Raw genomic sequence first — 15,069 nt, 5'->3', positions numbered from 1 at the left:
ATTATTCTAGCACCATGTTTCAATTTATACTCACGGCTTCCACTATTACCACCTCGGCAATGTGTTTCTCCACTGGAGTCCAGCTCTAGGTCAGAGTTGATCAGCTCCTTTTCCGCACCTCAGAGATCATTGCTGGGATCCCAGCTATTCACAATATATATTAATGATTTGGATGAGGGAACAAAATGTAACATCTCAAAATTTGCAGATGATAGCAGGTTGGGTGGGAGGGTGAACTGTGATGAGAATACAGAGATCCTTCAACATGATCTGGACAGATTGGGTGAGTGGGCAAATCAATGGCAGTTGGAATATTTGGATAAATTTGAGGTTATTCACTTTGGAAACAAAAACAAGAAGGCAGGTTATCACCTGAATGGCTGTAAATTGGAAGAGAGGAGTGTGCAGTGGGACCTGGATGTCCTTGTCTACAAGTCACCGAAGGTAAGCATGCAGGTGCAGCAGGCAGGAAAGAAGCGAAATGGTAAAGAACAAAGAAAATCACAGCATAGGAACAGGCCATTTGGCCCTCCAAGCCTGCACCGACCATGCTGCTCGACTGAATTAAAATACCCTATCCTTCCGAGACCATGTCCCTCCATTCCCATCCTATTTGTGTATTTAAGAACATAAGAACATTAGAAATAGGACCAGGAGTAGGCTATCTAGCCCTTCGAGCCTGCCCCGCCATTCAATAAGATCATGGCTGATTTGAAGTGGATCAGTTCCACTTTCCCGCTTTCTCCCCATAACCCTTAATTCCCTTGTCTGTCAAAAAACCTATCTACCCGTGACTTAAATATATTCAGCGAGGTAGCCTCCACCACTTCAACGGGCAGAGAATTCCAGAGATTCACCACCCTTTGAGTGAAGAAGTTCCTCCTCAACTCCATTCTAAACTGCACCCCCCCTTATCTTGAGGCTGTGCCCTCTAGTCCTGCTGTCCTTTCTGAGTGGGAAGAATCTCTCTACCTCTACCCTATCTATCCCTTTCATTATCTTATATGTCTCTATAAGATCCCCCCTCATCCTTCTAAACTCCAACGAGTACAGACCCAGTCTATTTAGTCTCTCTTCATAGTCCAACCCCCTCATCTCCAGTATCAGCCTAGTGAACCTCCTCTGCACTCCCTCCCAGGCCAAAATATCCTTGCGCAAGTGCGGCGACCAAAACTGCACACAGTACTCCAGCTGCGGCCTCACCAATGCCCTGTACAGTTGTAGCAAGACCTCCCTGCTTTTATATTCTATCCCCCCTCGCTATAAAGGCCAACATTCCATTCACCTTCTTGATCACCTGCTGCACCTGCAGACTGGGTTTTTGCGACTCACGCACAAGGACCCTCAGCTCCCTCTGCACTGTAGCATACTGCAGCTTTTCACCCTTTAAATAGTAATCCCTCCTACTATTATTTCTGCCAAAGTGGATAACCTCACACTTGCTAACATTGTACTCCATCTGCCAGGTCCTCGCCCACTCGCTCAGCCTATCCAGGTTCCTCTGCAGACTTTCCACACCCTCCGCACAAGTTGCTTTTCCACTCATCTTTGTGTCATCAGCAAATTTCGTTACCCTACACTCAGCCCCCTCCTCCAGATCACCTATATAAATGGTAAATAGCTGAGGCCCCAGCACTGATCCCTGCGGCACTCCACTAGTCACCAACCTCAAATATGAATAGCCCTTAAAAGATGCCCCTTAAAAGTCATTATCGTATCCGCTTCCACTACCTCTCCTGGCAGCGAGTTCCAGGCACCTTGGAACCCAGCGAGTTCCAGGCAAACTGTGTACAGTTTTGGTCTCCTTACTTGAGAAAGGATATACTGGCACTGGAGGGGTGCAGAGGAGATTCACTAGGTTGATTCTGGAGTTGAGAGTGTTAGCTTATGAGGAGAGACTGAGTAGACTGGAGCTATACTCATTGGAATTCAGAAGAATGAGGAGAAGTCTTACAAAAACATATAAGATTATAAAGGGAATAGATAAGATAGAAGCAGGGAACTTGTTTCCACTGGCGTATGAAACTAGAACTAGGGGGCATAGCCTCAAAATAAGGGGAAGCAGATTTAGGACTGAGTTGAGGAGGAACTTCTTCACACTAAGGGTTGTGAATCTGTGGAATTCCCTAGTGAAGCAGTTGAGGCTACCTCACTGAATGTTTTTAAGGCAAGGATAAAGAGATAAATTTTTGAACAGTAAAGGAACTAAGGTTATAGTGAGCAAGCGGGTAAGTGGAGCTGAGTCCACAAAAAGATCAGCCATGCTCTTATAGAATGGCAGAGCAGGCTTGAGGGGCCAGATCCTGCTCCTAGCTCTTAATGTCTTATGTTCACCCAACACTCTAAAAATCTGCCTTGTACATCTCTTTTAAACCTTGCCCCTCGCACCTTAAACCTATGACTCTTCCGCCCTGGGAAAAAGCTTCTGACTATCCACTCTGTCCATGCCCTTCATACTCTTGTGGACTTCTATGAGTCATAGATCATACAATGCAGAAAAGGCCTTGCAGCCCATCAAGTCTGCACTGGCAGTAATTACCACTAAAGTTGCGCTAATCCCATTTTCCAGCACTTGTCCCATATCCTTGAATGCTATATTTCAAGTGCTCATCCAAATACTTTTAAAAGATTGTAAAGGTCTGGTCTCCACTACCTTCCCAGGCAGAACAGTTCAGATTCCCACCACTCTAAGTGAAAAATTATTTTCTCAAATCTCCTCTGAATCTCCAGTCCCTTACCTTAAAACTATGCCCCCTTGTGATTGCCCCTCAACCAAGGGGAACAGCTGCTTCTTATTCACTCTGTCCATACTCCTTAATCTTATTATTGCCCAATAACCTCCTGGCTCCCCAGTCTCATAGTTAGGGGGTTACCCCAATGATGAACTGGGGAATCCCTCTTGGAAGTTTTTGGCAATTGTCTGGAAAAACTACCTTCCTCTGGACAATTGCGCTGAGATGGGAACCATCTCAATTTCAATCACAAATCTTTGGGTGGTTCTGCCAATTTTGTCCTGAGAGTAACTACCTAAACAGCAGACCAAGCCTCACATGGGATAACACACACACACACACACACACACACACACACAATCCCAGCCCGGGTAAGTCTGTTGAGAGTGGCAATCTGACAGTAAGTGCCACTCTGCGGAAGCTAAAAGGCCAAGGAGTCTTCCAGTTTAGACAGAGAAGAGGAGGAATTTCTTCTCTCAGTGCACTACCCGTCATTGGAATTCTCTTCAGCAGACAGCAGTGGTATCTGGGTCACTGTATATGTTCAAAGCTGGGTTTGATTTTCAATGTGTAAGAAAATCAAGGGTTCTGGGGGTTTGGCAGGAAAGTGGGGCTGAAGCCACAATCAGATCAGCCAGGATTGTATTGAATGATAGAAGGGAAAGTAGAGGGAAGTTGAGACGTACTTTTTGGGGGAATTTAGAAATTGGAGTTCATTATCTGAAAGGATTGAAGAGGCAGAAACTCTCATTGATTTTAACAATTTGAGGTGCTGGAATCTAAAAGCAAAGGATTAGGAGCTGGAAGCTGGGTGTATATCTTTCTTTCAGCTGGCGTGTGCATGATGGGTTGAATGACCTGTTGCTGTGCTGTGAGGCTCTCTATGTAACATGTCATAGAATCATAGAATCCCTACAATGCAGAAGGGGGCCATTATTATGGTGTGCACTGACCACAATCTGACCCATGCCCAATCCCCATAACCCCATGCTTTTACCTTAGCTAGCCCCCTGACACCAAGGGACAATTTAGAATGGCCAATCTACCTTAACTGCACACGTTTGGACTGTGGCAGAAAACCAGAGCACCCAGAGGAAAACTACACAGACACCGAGAGAATGTGCAAACTCCACACAGACAGTGACCCAAGCTGGGAATCAAACCTGGGTCCCTGGTGCTATGAGGCAGCAGTGCTAACCACTGTGCCACCATGCCAACCGAATTTATAGGGAATCGTTCACAGAGAAGTGTATTCATTGGAGAATTAGTCAGGGCATTGGCCTCTAAATTCCCATTCCTTCTAATCCATGGACGATGGAGCAATGGGGGAACCTGGATTCAGGCTTGATAATGTAGCCCAGATTAGGGATCAAACTTTAAAATAAAAGCAAAACATTGCAGATGCTGGAGATCTGAAATAATAACAGAAAATGCTGGAAATACTCAGCAGGTCTGGCAGCATCTGTGGAGAGATTGATCAGTTTGATTCTTCTTCAGAACATGAAGTGTCATACTGGACTCAAAACGTTAACTCTGTTTCTCTCTCTACTTTCTCTTTTTATATTAGGGATCAAACATGTTCTGGTGATCTCAGTACAGTCCATTCCAATACCTGATACACTCCAATACCCAGTCCCAGCCCATTCATTATAACTGTGCTCCTTTCTCTTGCAGACTGAAAATTTGGTTGCAGGCATTCGCTGGGCATTTTTGGACATTTTGGAGAAAGAAAATGATTGGATGGATATGGAAACCAAGACCAAAGCTAAAGAAAAGGTATATGTGTGTTTTAAAACAGTTGGGCTAAGGATCACAAGGTAGCTACATTGATGTGGAACCTCACTTGATGTGAGGGCAGAATGATTCATCAGATAGAGCATCTGGTAGGACAGATTGAGCACGGACTTGATCTACAGGGTAAGTAGCTCTATCACTGTCACTTGATATGAGGTAATGAGATAATCTTTGCTATGTTTGGTGGAAAATTCAGGGTATAGTCTCCATTTATGTAAACATATACCCCAACTCAATCTGTAATAGTACACACATCATGGCACGGTGAACATTGTGTGCATTGCACAAGTTATTTACTGGGAGCTCCTGATTTATTCTGCTGGATTAATTGTTATCAACTCTTTGTTCTAGGCTGATGGAGTTCTTGCCAAAATAGGATATCCCAACTTCATAATGAACGAAACCATCTTGAACGAGCACTTCAAAAATGTAAAGTAGCTGATTTCTCACTCAGTTCCCCTTGTATTGTTGCAGTATATATCTCAATTCTTCGCTCAGTTTCAGAATTAACTTGATACTGAAGCAGGTCCACCCTGAGTGAGAAGTAATGAAGGAATGATGGCCTTTGGGAAATTAATACCTTCAATTGCTAAATACTATTTCTCACCTTCAAAATTGATATTTCTGTTTCTGAAGAATTTTGCATTCACAAAGAATTGGAGCTGTCCTGTTTTAAGGGAAAGAGGGAACACTATTCGAAGTGTCCTGGTTCAAAGGGGATAGGGAACACTATCGGAGCTGTCCTGTATTAACGGGAATAGGGAACTATCGGAACTGTCCTGTTTTGAAGGGAATAGGGAACACAATTGGAGCTGTCCTGTTTTAGGGGGAATAAGGATCACTATTGGAGTTGTGCTGGTTTAAGGGGAATAGGGAACTATCAGAGTTGTTCTGTTTTAAGGGGACTATCGGAACTGTCCTGGTTTAAGGGGAATAGGGAACGCTATTGGAGCTGTCCTGTTTTGATGGGAAAAGGGAACACTATCAGAACTGTCCTGTTTTAATGGGAGCTGTCCTGCTTTAAGGGGAATAGGGAACACTATCGGAGCTGTCCTGCTTTAAGGTGAATAGGGAACACTATCAGAGCTGTCCTGCTTTAAGGGGAATAGGGAACACTGTCATAACTATCTTATTTTAGTGGGAATAGGGAACATTATTAGAACTGTTCTACTTTAAAGGAATAGGGAACACTATCTGAGCTGTCCTGTTTAAAGGGGAATACGGATCAGTATTGGAACCTCCCTGGTTTAAGGGGAATAGGGAACATTATTCAAGTTGTCCTGGTTTGATCAGAATAGGGAACAGTATTGGAGCTGTCCTGTATTAAGGGAAATTGGGAACACTATCGGAACTGTCCTATTTTAAGGGGAATAGTGAAAACTATTGGAATTGTCCTGTTTTGATGGGAATAGGGAACAGTATTGGAGCTGTCCTGTTTTAAGGGGAAGAGAAAACACTATTGGAAATAGAACATAGAAAAACTACAGCACAAACAGGCCCTTCTGCCCACAAGTTGCGCCGATGATATCCCTACCTACTAGGCTTACTTATAACCCTCAATTCTATTAAGTCCCATGTACTCTTGAGAGTCTCTTAAAAGACCCTATCGAATTTGCCTCCACCACCACCGATGGCAGCCAATTCCACTCACTCACTACCCTCTGAGTGAAAAACTTACCCCTGATATCTCCTGGTTTAAAGGGAATAGGGAACACTATTTGAATTGCGCTGCTTTAAAGGGAATAGGGAAGACTATCGGCGCAGTGCTGTTTTAAGAGGAATAGAGAACACTATTTGAGCTGATCGGAATAAGGAGCACTATAGATGCTTTCTTGATTTCCTGTTTTGAATCCAGAACTTTTACAAATACATAAAGGCCAAAAGAGTAACTAGGGAGAGAGTAGGGTCTCTTAAGGATCAACAAAGTTATCTATGTGCGGATCCACAAGAGATGGGTGAGATCTTAAATGAATGTTTCTCATCAGTGTTTACTGTTTGGAAAAGCATGGATGTTAGGGAACTTGGGGAAATAAATAGTGATGTCTTGTGGAATGTACATATTACAGAGATGACTTAAAGCACGTCAAGTTGGATAGATTCCTGGGACCTGATGAAGTATATCCCAGGACATTGTGGGAGGCTAGGAAGGAAATTGCGCGTCCCCTAGCATTGATATTTGACCCATTGATAGTCGCAAGTGAGGTGTCTGAAGATTGGAGGGTGGCAAATGTTGTGCCTTTGTTTGAAAGGGGTTGCAGGGAAAAGCCTGGGAACTACAGGCCGTGAGCCTCACATCTGTGGTGGGTAAGTTGTGGAAGGTATTTTGAGAGACAGAATCTACAGGCATTTAGAGACGCAAGGACTGATTAGGTACATCAGCATGGCTTTGAGAGTGCAAAATCATGTCTCACAAATTTGATTGAGTTTTTTGAAGGGGTAACCAAGAAGGTAGATACAAAGAACAAAGAACAACCCAGCACGGGAAACAGGCCCTTCGGCCCAACAAGCCCGCGCTGCCACATCACCCTACACCTATTCTACCCTGCGTATCTACAAATAGAACCCCTGACTTAGCCAGATTCAGTGGAGGATAGTGTCAATTTGGTAAAACCAATCAGCCTAAGAGCACATCTTTGGGGTGTGGGAGGAAACCGGAGCGCCCGGAGGAAACCCACGCAACCACAGGGAGAATGCACAAACTCCCACAGACACAGGCCCAAATCCATGTATCTGCACAGCTAGCAGTGCTAGTCACCGAGCTGTTGCGGCGCCCGTCTACCGGTCCAGGATCAAGCACACACACCGACACGAAGTACTAGGCCACTCCCGGAACCTCCAAGAGCAGCCCACGCACGACCCACCGTGTGCATGCCCCTCGTTTGACAACGAGGTGGACCTCCTCCTGCGGAATAAAAAGACAAAAACGTTAATCACAAGCCTGCCTTTCCGGTGTCTCCCGAGGTTCTAACCCTTATTTAATAACCCCTACCATAACCCTCCATCTTCATTTCACTCATGTGCCTATCTAACTGAACCTCAAACGAGTCCAACGTTCCCGCCTCCACCACCCTACTCGGTAGCGCGTTCCATACCCCCACAACTCTCTGCGTAAAGAACCTTCCTCTCATATCCAAATTATACCTCTTATGATGAGGGCAGTGTAGTTGTTGTCGTCTACATGGACTTAGCAAGGCCTTCGACAAGGTACCACATGGTCGGTTGTCACATAAGATTAAATCTCACGATATCTCAGTTGAGGTAGCTAAATGGATACAAAATTGGCTTGATGACAGAAGGCAAAGGGTGGTTGTTTTTTAAACTGGAGACCTGTGAACAGTCGTGTGCCTCAGGGATCAGTGCTGGGTCCACTGTTATTTGTCATTTATATTAATGATTTGAATGAGAGGTATAGAACATAGAAGTTACAGCCTTCGGCCCTCAATGTTGCGCCAACCTGTGAAACGAATCTAAAGCCCATCTAACCTACACTATTCCAATATCATCCATATGTTTATCCAATGACCATTTAAATGCCCTTAATGTTGACGAGTCCACCACTAGTGCAGGCAGGGCATTCCATGCCCTTACTACTCTCTGAGTAAAGTACCTACCTCTGACATCTGTCCTATATCTATCACCCCTCAATTTAAAGCTATGTCCCCTCGTGTTAGCCATCACCATCCAAGGAAAAAGGTTCACACTGTCCACCCTATCTAATCCTCTGATCATCTTGTATGCCTCTGTTAAGTCACCTCTTAACCTTCTTCTCTCTAACGAAAACAGCCTCAAGTCACTCAGCCATTCCTCATGAGACCTTCCCACCATACCAGGCAACATCCTGGTAAACCTCCTCTGCACCCTTTCCAATGCTTCCACATCTTTCCTATAATGCGGCGACCAGAACTGTACACAATACTCCAAATATGAATTTTATTCATCTGCAACGTGGCATCATGGCTCCAAAACTCAATAAGATTAAATCTCACGATATCTCAGTTGAGGTAGCTAAATGGATACAAAATTGGCTTGATGACAGAAGGCAAAGGGTGGTTGTTTTTTAAACTGGAGACCTGTGAACAGTCGTGTGCCTCAGGGATCAGTGCTGGGTCCACTGTTATTTGTCATTTATATCTACCAATAAAAGCTAACACACCGTACGCCTTCTTAACAACCCTATCAACCTGGGTGCCAACTTTCAGGGATCTATGCACATGGACACCGAGATCTCTCTGCTCATCTACGCTACCAAGTATCTTACCATTAGCCCAGTACTCAGTATTCCTGTTACTCCTTCCAAAGTGAGTCACCTCACACTTTTCCGCATTAAACTCCATTTTCCACCTCTCAGCCCAGCTCTGCAGCTTATCTATGTCCCTCTGTAACCTGCAACATCCTTCTGCACTGTCCACAACTCCACTGACTTTAGTGTCATCCGCAAATTTACTAACCCACCCTTCTACGCCATCATCCAGATCATTTATAAAAATGACAAACAGCAGTGGCCCCAAAACAGATCCTTGCGGTACACCACTAGTAACTGAACTCCAGGATGAACATTTCCCATCAACCACCACCCTCTGTCTTCTTTCAGCTAACCAATTTCTGATCCAAACCGCAAAATCACCCTCAATTCCATGCCTCTGTATTTTCTGCAATAGCTTACCGTGGAGAATCTTATCAAACACTTTAGTGAAATCCATATACACCACATCAGCTGCTTTACCCTCATTCCATTTTTTGGTCATCTTTTCAAAGAACTCCATAAGGTTTGTGAGGCACAACCTACCCTTCACAAAACCGTATTGACTATCCCTAATTAAATTGTTCCTTTCTAGATGATTATAAATCCTATCTCTTATAATGCTTTCCAAAACTTTGCCCACAACAGAAGTAAGGCTCACTGGTCTATAATTACCAGGGCTGTCTCTACTCCCCTTCTTGAACAAGGGGACAACATTTGCCATCCTCCAGTCTTCTGGCACTATTCCTGTGGACAATGATGACCTAAAGTTCAAAGCCAAAGGTTCTGCAATCTCTTCTTAGCTTCCCAGAGAATCCCATCCCACCCAGGGAACTTATCTATTTTCACACTTCCTCCTATGGACCTCAATCCGTCGAGTCTAATAGTCTATATCTCAGTATTCTCTTCGACAACATTGTCTTTTTCCTGTGTGAATACTGACGAAAAATATTAATTTAGCACCTCTCCTATCTCTTCAGACTCCACAACTTCCCACTACTGTCCTTGACTGGCCCTAATCTTACCCTAGTCATTCTTTTATTCCTGACATACCTACAGAAAGCTTTAGGGTCTTCCTTAATCCTACCTGCCAAAGACTTCTCATGTCCCCTCCTGGCTCTTCTTAGCTCCCTCTTCAGGTCTTTCCTGGCTAATTTGTAACTCTCAAGCGCCCTAACTGAGCTTTCACATCTCATCTTTACATAAGTCTCCTTCTTCTTCTTCACAAGAGAGTCAACTTCTTTAGTAAACCACGGTTCCCTCGCTCAACCACTACCTCCCTGTCTGGCAGTACATATTTCTCAAGGACACGCAGTAGTTCTTCCTTGAACAAGCTCCACATTTCAATTGTGCCCATCCCTGCAGATTTCTTCCCCATCCTCTGCATCCTAAATCTCAAATAATTGCATCATCATTTCCTTTCCCCCAGCTATAACTCTTGCCCTGTGGTATATACCTATCCCTTTCCATTGCTAAAGTAAACATAATCGAATTCTGGTCACTATCATCAAAGTGCTCACCTACCTCCAAATCTAACACCTGGCCTGGTTCATTACCCAGTACCAAATCCAATGTGGCCTCGCCTCTTCTTGGTCTATCTACATACTGTATCAGGAAACCCTCCTGCACACATTGGACAAAAACTGACCCATCTAAAGTACTTGAACTATAGCTTTTCTAGTCAATATTTGTAAAGTTAAAATCCCTCATAACAACTACATTGTTACTTTTGCTACTATCCAGAATCATCTTTGCAATCCTTCCCTCTCCATGTCTGGAACTTTTCGGAGATCTATAGAAAACTCCCAACAGGGTGACCTCTCCTTTTCTGTTTCCAACCTCAGCCTATACTACCTCAGTAGATGAGTCCTCATCAAATGTCCTTCCTGCCACTGTAATACTGTCCTTGATTAACAATGCCACACTTCCTCTTCTTTTACCACCTTCCCTGATCTTACTGAAACATCTAAACCCTGGAACCTGCAACAACTATTCCTGTCCCTGCTCAATCTATGTCTCCGAAATGGCCATAACATCGAAGTCCTAGGTACCAACCCACGCTGCCAGTTTACCCACCTTATTCTAGATGCTCCTGGTGTTGAAGAAGACACACTTCAAACCACCTTCCTGCTTGCCGGTACACTCCTGTGACATTGAAACCTTAATCATGACTTCACTACTCACATCATCCTGTACACTGGAGCAACAATCCAGGTTCCCATCCCTCTGCCAAATTAGTTTAAACCCTCCCGAAGAGCATTAGCAAATTTACCCCCCAGGGTATTGGTACCCCTTTGATCCAGGTGTAGATCATCCCGTTTGTAGAGGTCCCACCTACCCCAGAATACGCCCCAATTATCCAGGTATCTGAATCCTCCCTTCTGCACCATTTCTGTAGCCATGTGTTCAACTGCTCTCTCTCCCTATTCCTAGCTAGCATGTGACACAGGCAACAAATCAGAGATAACAACTCTGTTTGTTCTAGCTCTAAGCTTCCACCCTAACTCCCTGAATTTCTGCCTTACATCCCCATCCCTTTTCCTACCTATGTCATTGGTCCCTATGTGGACCACAACTTGGGGCTGGTCCCCTTCTCCCTTAAGGATCTCGAAAATATGATCCGAGACATCACGGACCCTGGCACCTGGGAGACAACACACCAACTGCTAGTCTCTCTTGTTCCCACAGAATCTCCCACCTGTACCCCTAACAATGGAATCCCCAATAATTAATGCTCTACATCTCCCCTTCTTTCCCTTCTGAGCAACAGGGACAGACTCTGTGCCAAAGACCTGCACCCCATAGCTTACCCATGGTAAGTCGTCCTCCCCCAACAGTATCCAAAACAGTATACTTGTTACACAGAGGAATGGCCAAAGGGGATCGCTGCACTGACTGCTTCTTACCCCTTCTAACAATCCCCCAAGTATCCTCATTCCTAGGAGTATGAACCTCCCTGTAGCTTTTATCTATTACTGTCTCTGCCTCCTGAATGATCCTGAGTTCATCCAGTTCCATCTGATTAGTAAGTTTGCAGATGACACCAGGATTTGTGGGATAGTGGACAGTGAAGAAGGTTATCTCAGATTGCAAAGGGATCCTGATCAATTGGGCCAGTGAGCTGATGAATGGCAGATGGAGTTTAGATAAATGCGAGGTAGATTGAACCAGGGCAGGACTTACTCAGTTAATAGTAGGGCGTTGGGGAGAGTTATAGAACAAAGAGATCTAGGAGTATAGGTTCACAGCTCCATGAAAGTGGCGTCATAGGTGGACAGAGTGGTGGAGAAGGCATTCAGCATGCTTGGTTTCATTGGTCAGAACACTGAATACAGGAGTTGGGATGTCTTATTGAAGTTGTACAAGACATTGGTAGGGCAACCTTTAGAATACTGTGTACAGTGTCTGGTCACCCTATTATAGAAAGGATATTATTAAACTAGAAAGAGTACAGAAGAGATTTATTTGGATGCTAACAGGACTTGATATTTTGAGTTATAAGGAGGAGCTGGATAGACTGAGACTTTTTTCTCTGGAGTGTAGAAGGCTGAAGGGTGATCTTATTGAGGTCTATAAAATAATGAGGGGTATAGATCAGCTAGGTAGTCAATATCTTTTCCTAAAGTTAGGGGAGTCTAAAATTAGAGGGCATAGGTTTAAGGTGAGAGGGGAGAAATATAAAAGGGGCAATTTTTTACACAGAGGGTGGTGAGTGTTTGGAACAAGCTGCCAGTAGAGGCGGGTAGAATTTTGTCTTTTAATAAGTGTTTAGATGGTTAGGTGGGTAAGACGGGTATAGAGGTATATGGGCCAAATGCAGGCAATTGGGAATAGGGAAAAAAGGGTGGCATGGGCAAGTTGGGCTGACAGGCCTGTTTCTATGCTGTAAACCTCTATGACTCTACGACTCCTAACTTGCTTTCTCTCGTTCCTGTACAGCTGAACATTTCAGAAATTGACTACTTTGGAAATGTATTGCAGTTTCTCAAGTTCTATGCCCAAGTGGATTTCTATCTATTAAGGACACAAGTTTTGAAGACAGAGTGAGTGTGTTAATGCTGCTACTCTGTTTGTCTTCTTCTAGCAGAAACAAAGCTCATCAACCTGATCAAATGGTGCTGAGCAAGGTTAGTGAGTTCAAGCTGTGAGCCAATGTTCCTCGGATTGCAGACCTCACCAGACAACTGGGATCGCAGCCACTGGCTGCTCCAACCCTGTTGGAATATGAACCGGTAGACACCTTGAGTATGACTGTGGCCTCCTCCCAAGTACCCACCCAAGCTGGGTAATCACAGGGGCACAGTTAATATCCAGACACATGATGGGCTCATTCTCTGAAACAGCTCACACAATAAACATCTTTCCAATAGCTCTTTATATGTCCCCATCTTTGTGGATCCATGGTCCCCAGAGACAGGCAGGAGACCCAGTTAGGATAGTGGAAATGATGTTCCTTGAACTTAATCGTTCCTGACCCTAGTGAAATACTTCTGTTAGCTGCACCCTGTTATTTTACTGTGATATATATAGCAGCTTGTCTCAAAATAGATCAAGCAATTCTACTCTGAACATTCACCACTGAGCTTGAAAGTGAGATCTCTAATTAGCTCATTCAGCAAGATACTGAACTATTGTGAAGTTTAGAGGATGTTGTTCAGTCAGTGATTTTATCTGATCTGACTTTATCCTCTTTGTACAGATGGTTCACCAATCCCACCACAGTTAATGCCTTCTACTCACCCACAACTAATCAGATAAGTAAGTATTCTATTTGACTTAGGTTTTTTGGTTGGATGAAGCTGCACTTTTCATTGGTTTCTGTTTGTGAATATGTAACAAAGTGATACACACTGGGTTGTGTTCAATGCAACTGAACTGTATTGATCTTTGCCTATTAATGAGACACTTCCTTCACTCACTGGGCTTCATGCTTTTGTGCAGGAAGATTCAGTGCTTCCATGGGTACCTCAGAGGAAATTTTGGATGAAAACAGATCAAAGGTCCAATGATTCTCTTCCTACCATTCTTGAGCAGAAGATAGATACCATGGGTATTGACGAAAAAGATATACTTACATCTATATAGAGCCTTTTTCACCTTGGCATTTTCCTCAGTACTTACCCTCTGACAGTGCAGTGTTACCTCAGTATTGACACCTTGACAGTGCAGTGCTCCCTCAGTAATGACTCTAACAGTGCAGCACTCCCTCAGTACTGACCTTCTGACAGTGCAGCACTCCCTCAGTGCTGACCCTCTGACAGTGCAGTGCTCCCTCAGAACTGACTGTCTGACAGTATAGCACTCCCTCAGTAATGACTCTCTAACAGTGCAGCACTCCCTCAGTACTGACCCTCTGACACTCCCTCAGTGCTGACCCTCTGACAGTGCAGTGCTCCCTCAGTACTGACTGTCTGACAGTATAGCACTCCCTCAGTAATGACTCTTTAACAGTGCAGCACTCCCTCAGTACTTACCGTCTGACAATGCAGCGCTCCCTCAGTATTGACCCTCTGACTATGCAGCACTCCCTCAGTACTGACCCTCTGACAGTGCAGCACTCCCTCAGTACTGATCCTCTGACAGTGTAGCACTCCCTCAGTGCTGATCCTGACAGTGCAGTGCTCCCTCAGTACTGACACCCTGACAGTGCAGCGCTCCCTCAGTACTGACCCTCTGACAATGCAGCACTCCCTCAGTAATGACCCTCTGACAATGCAGCACTCCCTCAGTACTGACCCTCTGAGTGCAGTGCTCCCTCAGTACTGACACCCTGACAGTGTAGCGCTCCCTCAGTGCTGACCTCCAGGAGAGAAGATAGCTCTCCCTGAATCTGGCCTGATTAATGGTTAAGCTGGAGTCTCCTCCTGGGGTCACTAAAAGATTGCAACTTTCTGCACAGACCCTATGAGGCAGTTTCACATGTTGTGTTCTCTATGGTAACTGGGGAAAGTACAGTAACCCATTAAATTGTCACTGACTCCACATTCTGTGTTTCATAAGAATGGAGGTAGACAGATTGCCAGCCTAACGAAGGTGATATCAGGAGAGCTGATCAAAGCCATGGTTAAAAAAGTGGGTTTGAAGGAATGACTTAATGAGAGAAAGACAGAGCGAGAGAGAGGTGGAGAGATGAAGACTGTAGATAGAATAAAGGGTTAACTTCAGGTGTAGCTGATACTGATGTACCAATGATATAATTTTGATAGAATGTCACGTGACTATGAGACTGGGAGCTGGTGGGAAGCAGAAGTACAACCTTGTGTGGAGTTACTACGTTTATTCAGATCTGTCAATAAATAATAA

The 15,069-nt window shown here is 44.4% G+C and overlaps 1 protein-coding gene across 3 annotated transcripts in view; it reads left to right on the top strand.

The window, feature by feature from the left end:
• The window catches only part of phex (phosphate regulating endopeptidase homolog, X-linked), a 121,403-nt gene that overhangs the window by 82,442 nt on the left and 23,892 nt on the right, over positions 1-15,069 (top strand). For all 3 annotated transcript variants that reach the window (XM_080204102.1, XM_080204100.1, XM_080204101.1), the window contains 4 exons: positions 4,407-4,508; positions 4,878-4,955; positions 12,706-12,809; positions 13,466-13,524. In XM_080204102.1, coding sequence (XP_080060228.1) covers positions 4,407-4,508; positions 4,878-4,955; positions 12,706-12,809; positions 13,466-13,524 — 343 coding nt within the window. The remainder of the gene's footprint in view (positions 1-4,406; positions 4,509-4,877; positions 4,956-12,705; positions 12,810-13,465; positions 13,525-15,069) is intronic.

Source organism: Carcharhinus amblyrhynchos, chromosome 15 (genome assembly GCF_965287045.1).
Source record: "Carcharhinus amblyrhynchos chromosome 15, sCarAmb.v2.hapA, whole genome shotgun sequence".
Taxonomy (NCBI): Eukaryota; Metazoa; Chordata; class Chondrichthyes; order Carcharhiniformes; family Carcharhinidae; genus Carcharhinus; species Carcharhinus amblyrhynchos.
This window is presented reverse-complemented; position numbering and strand designations above follow the sequence as displayed.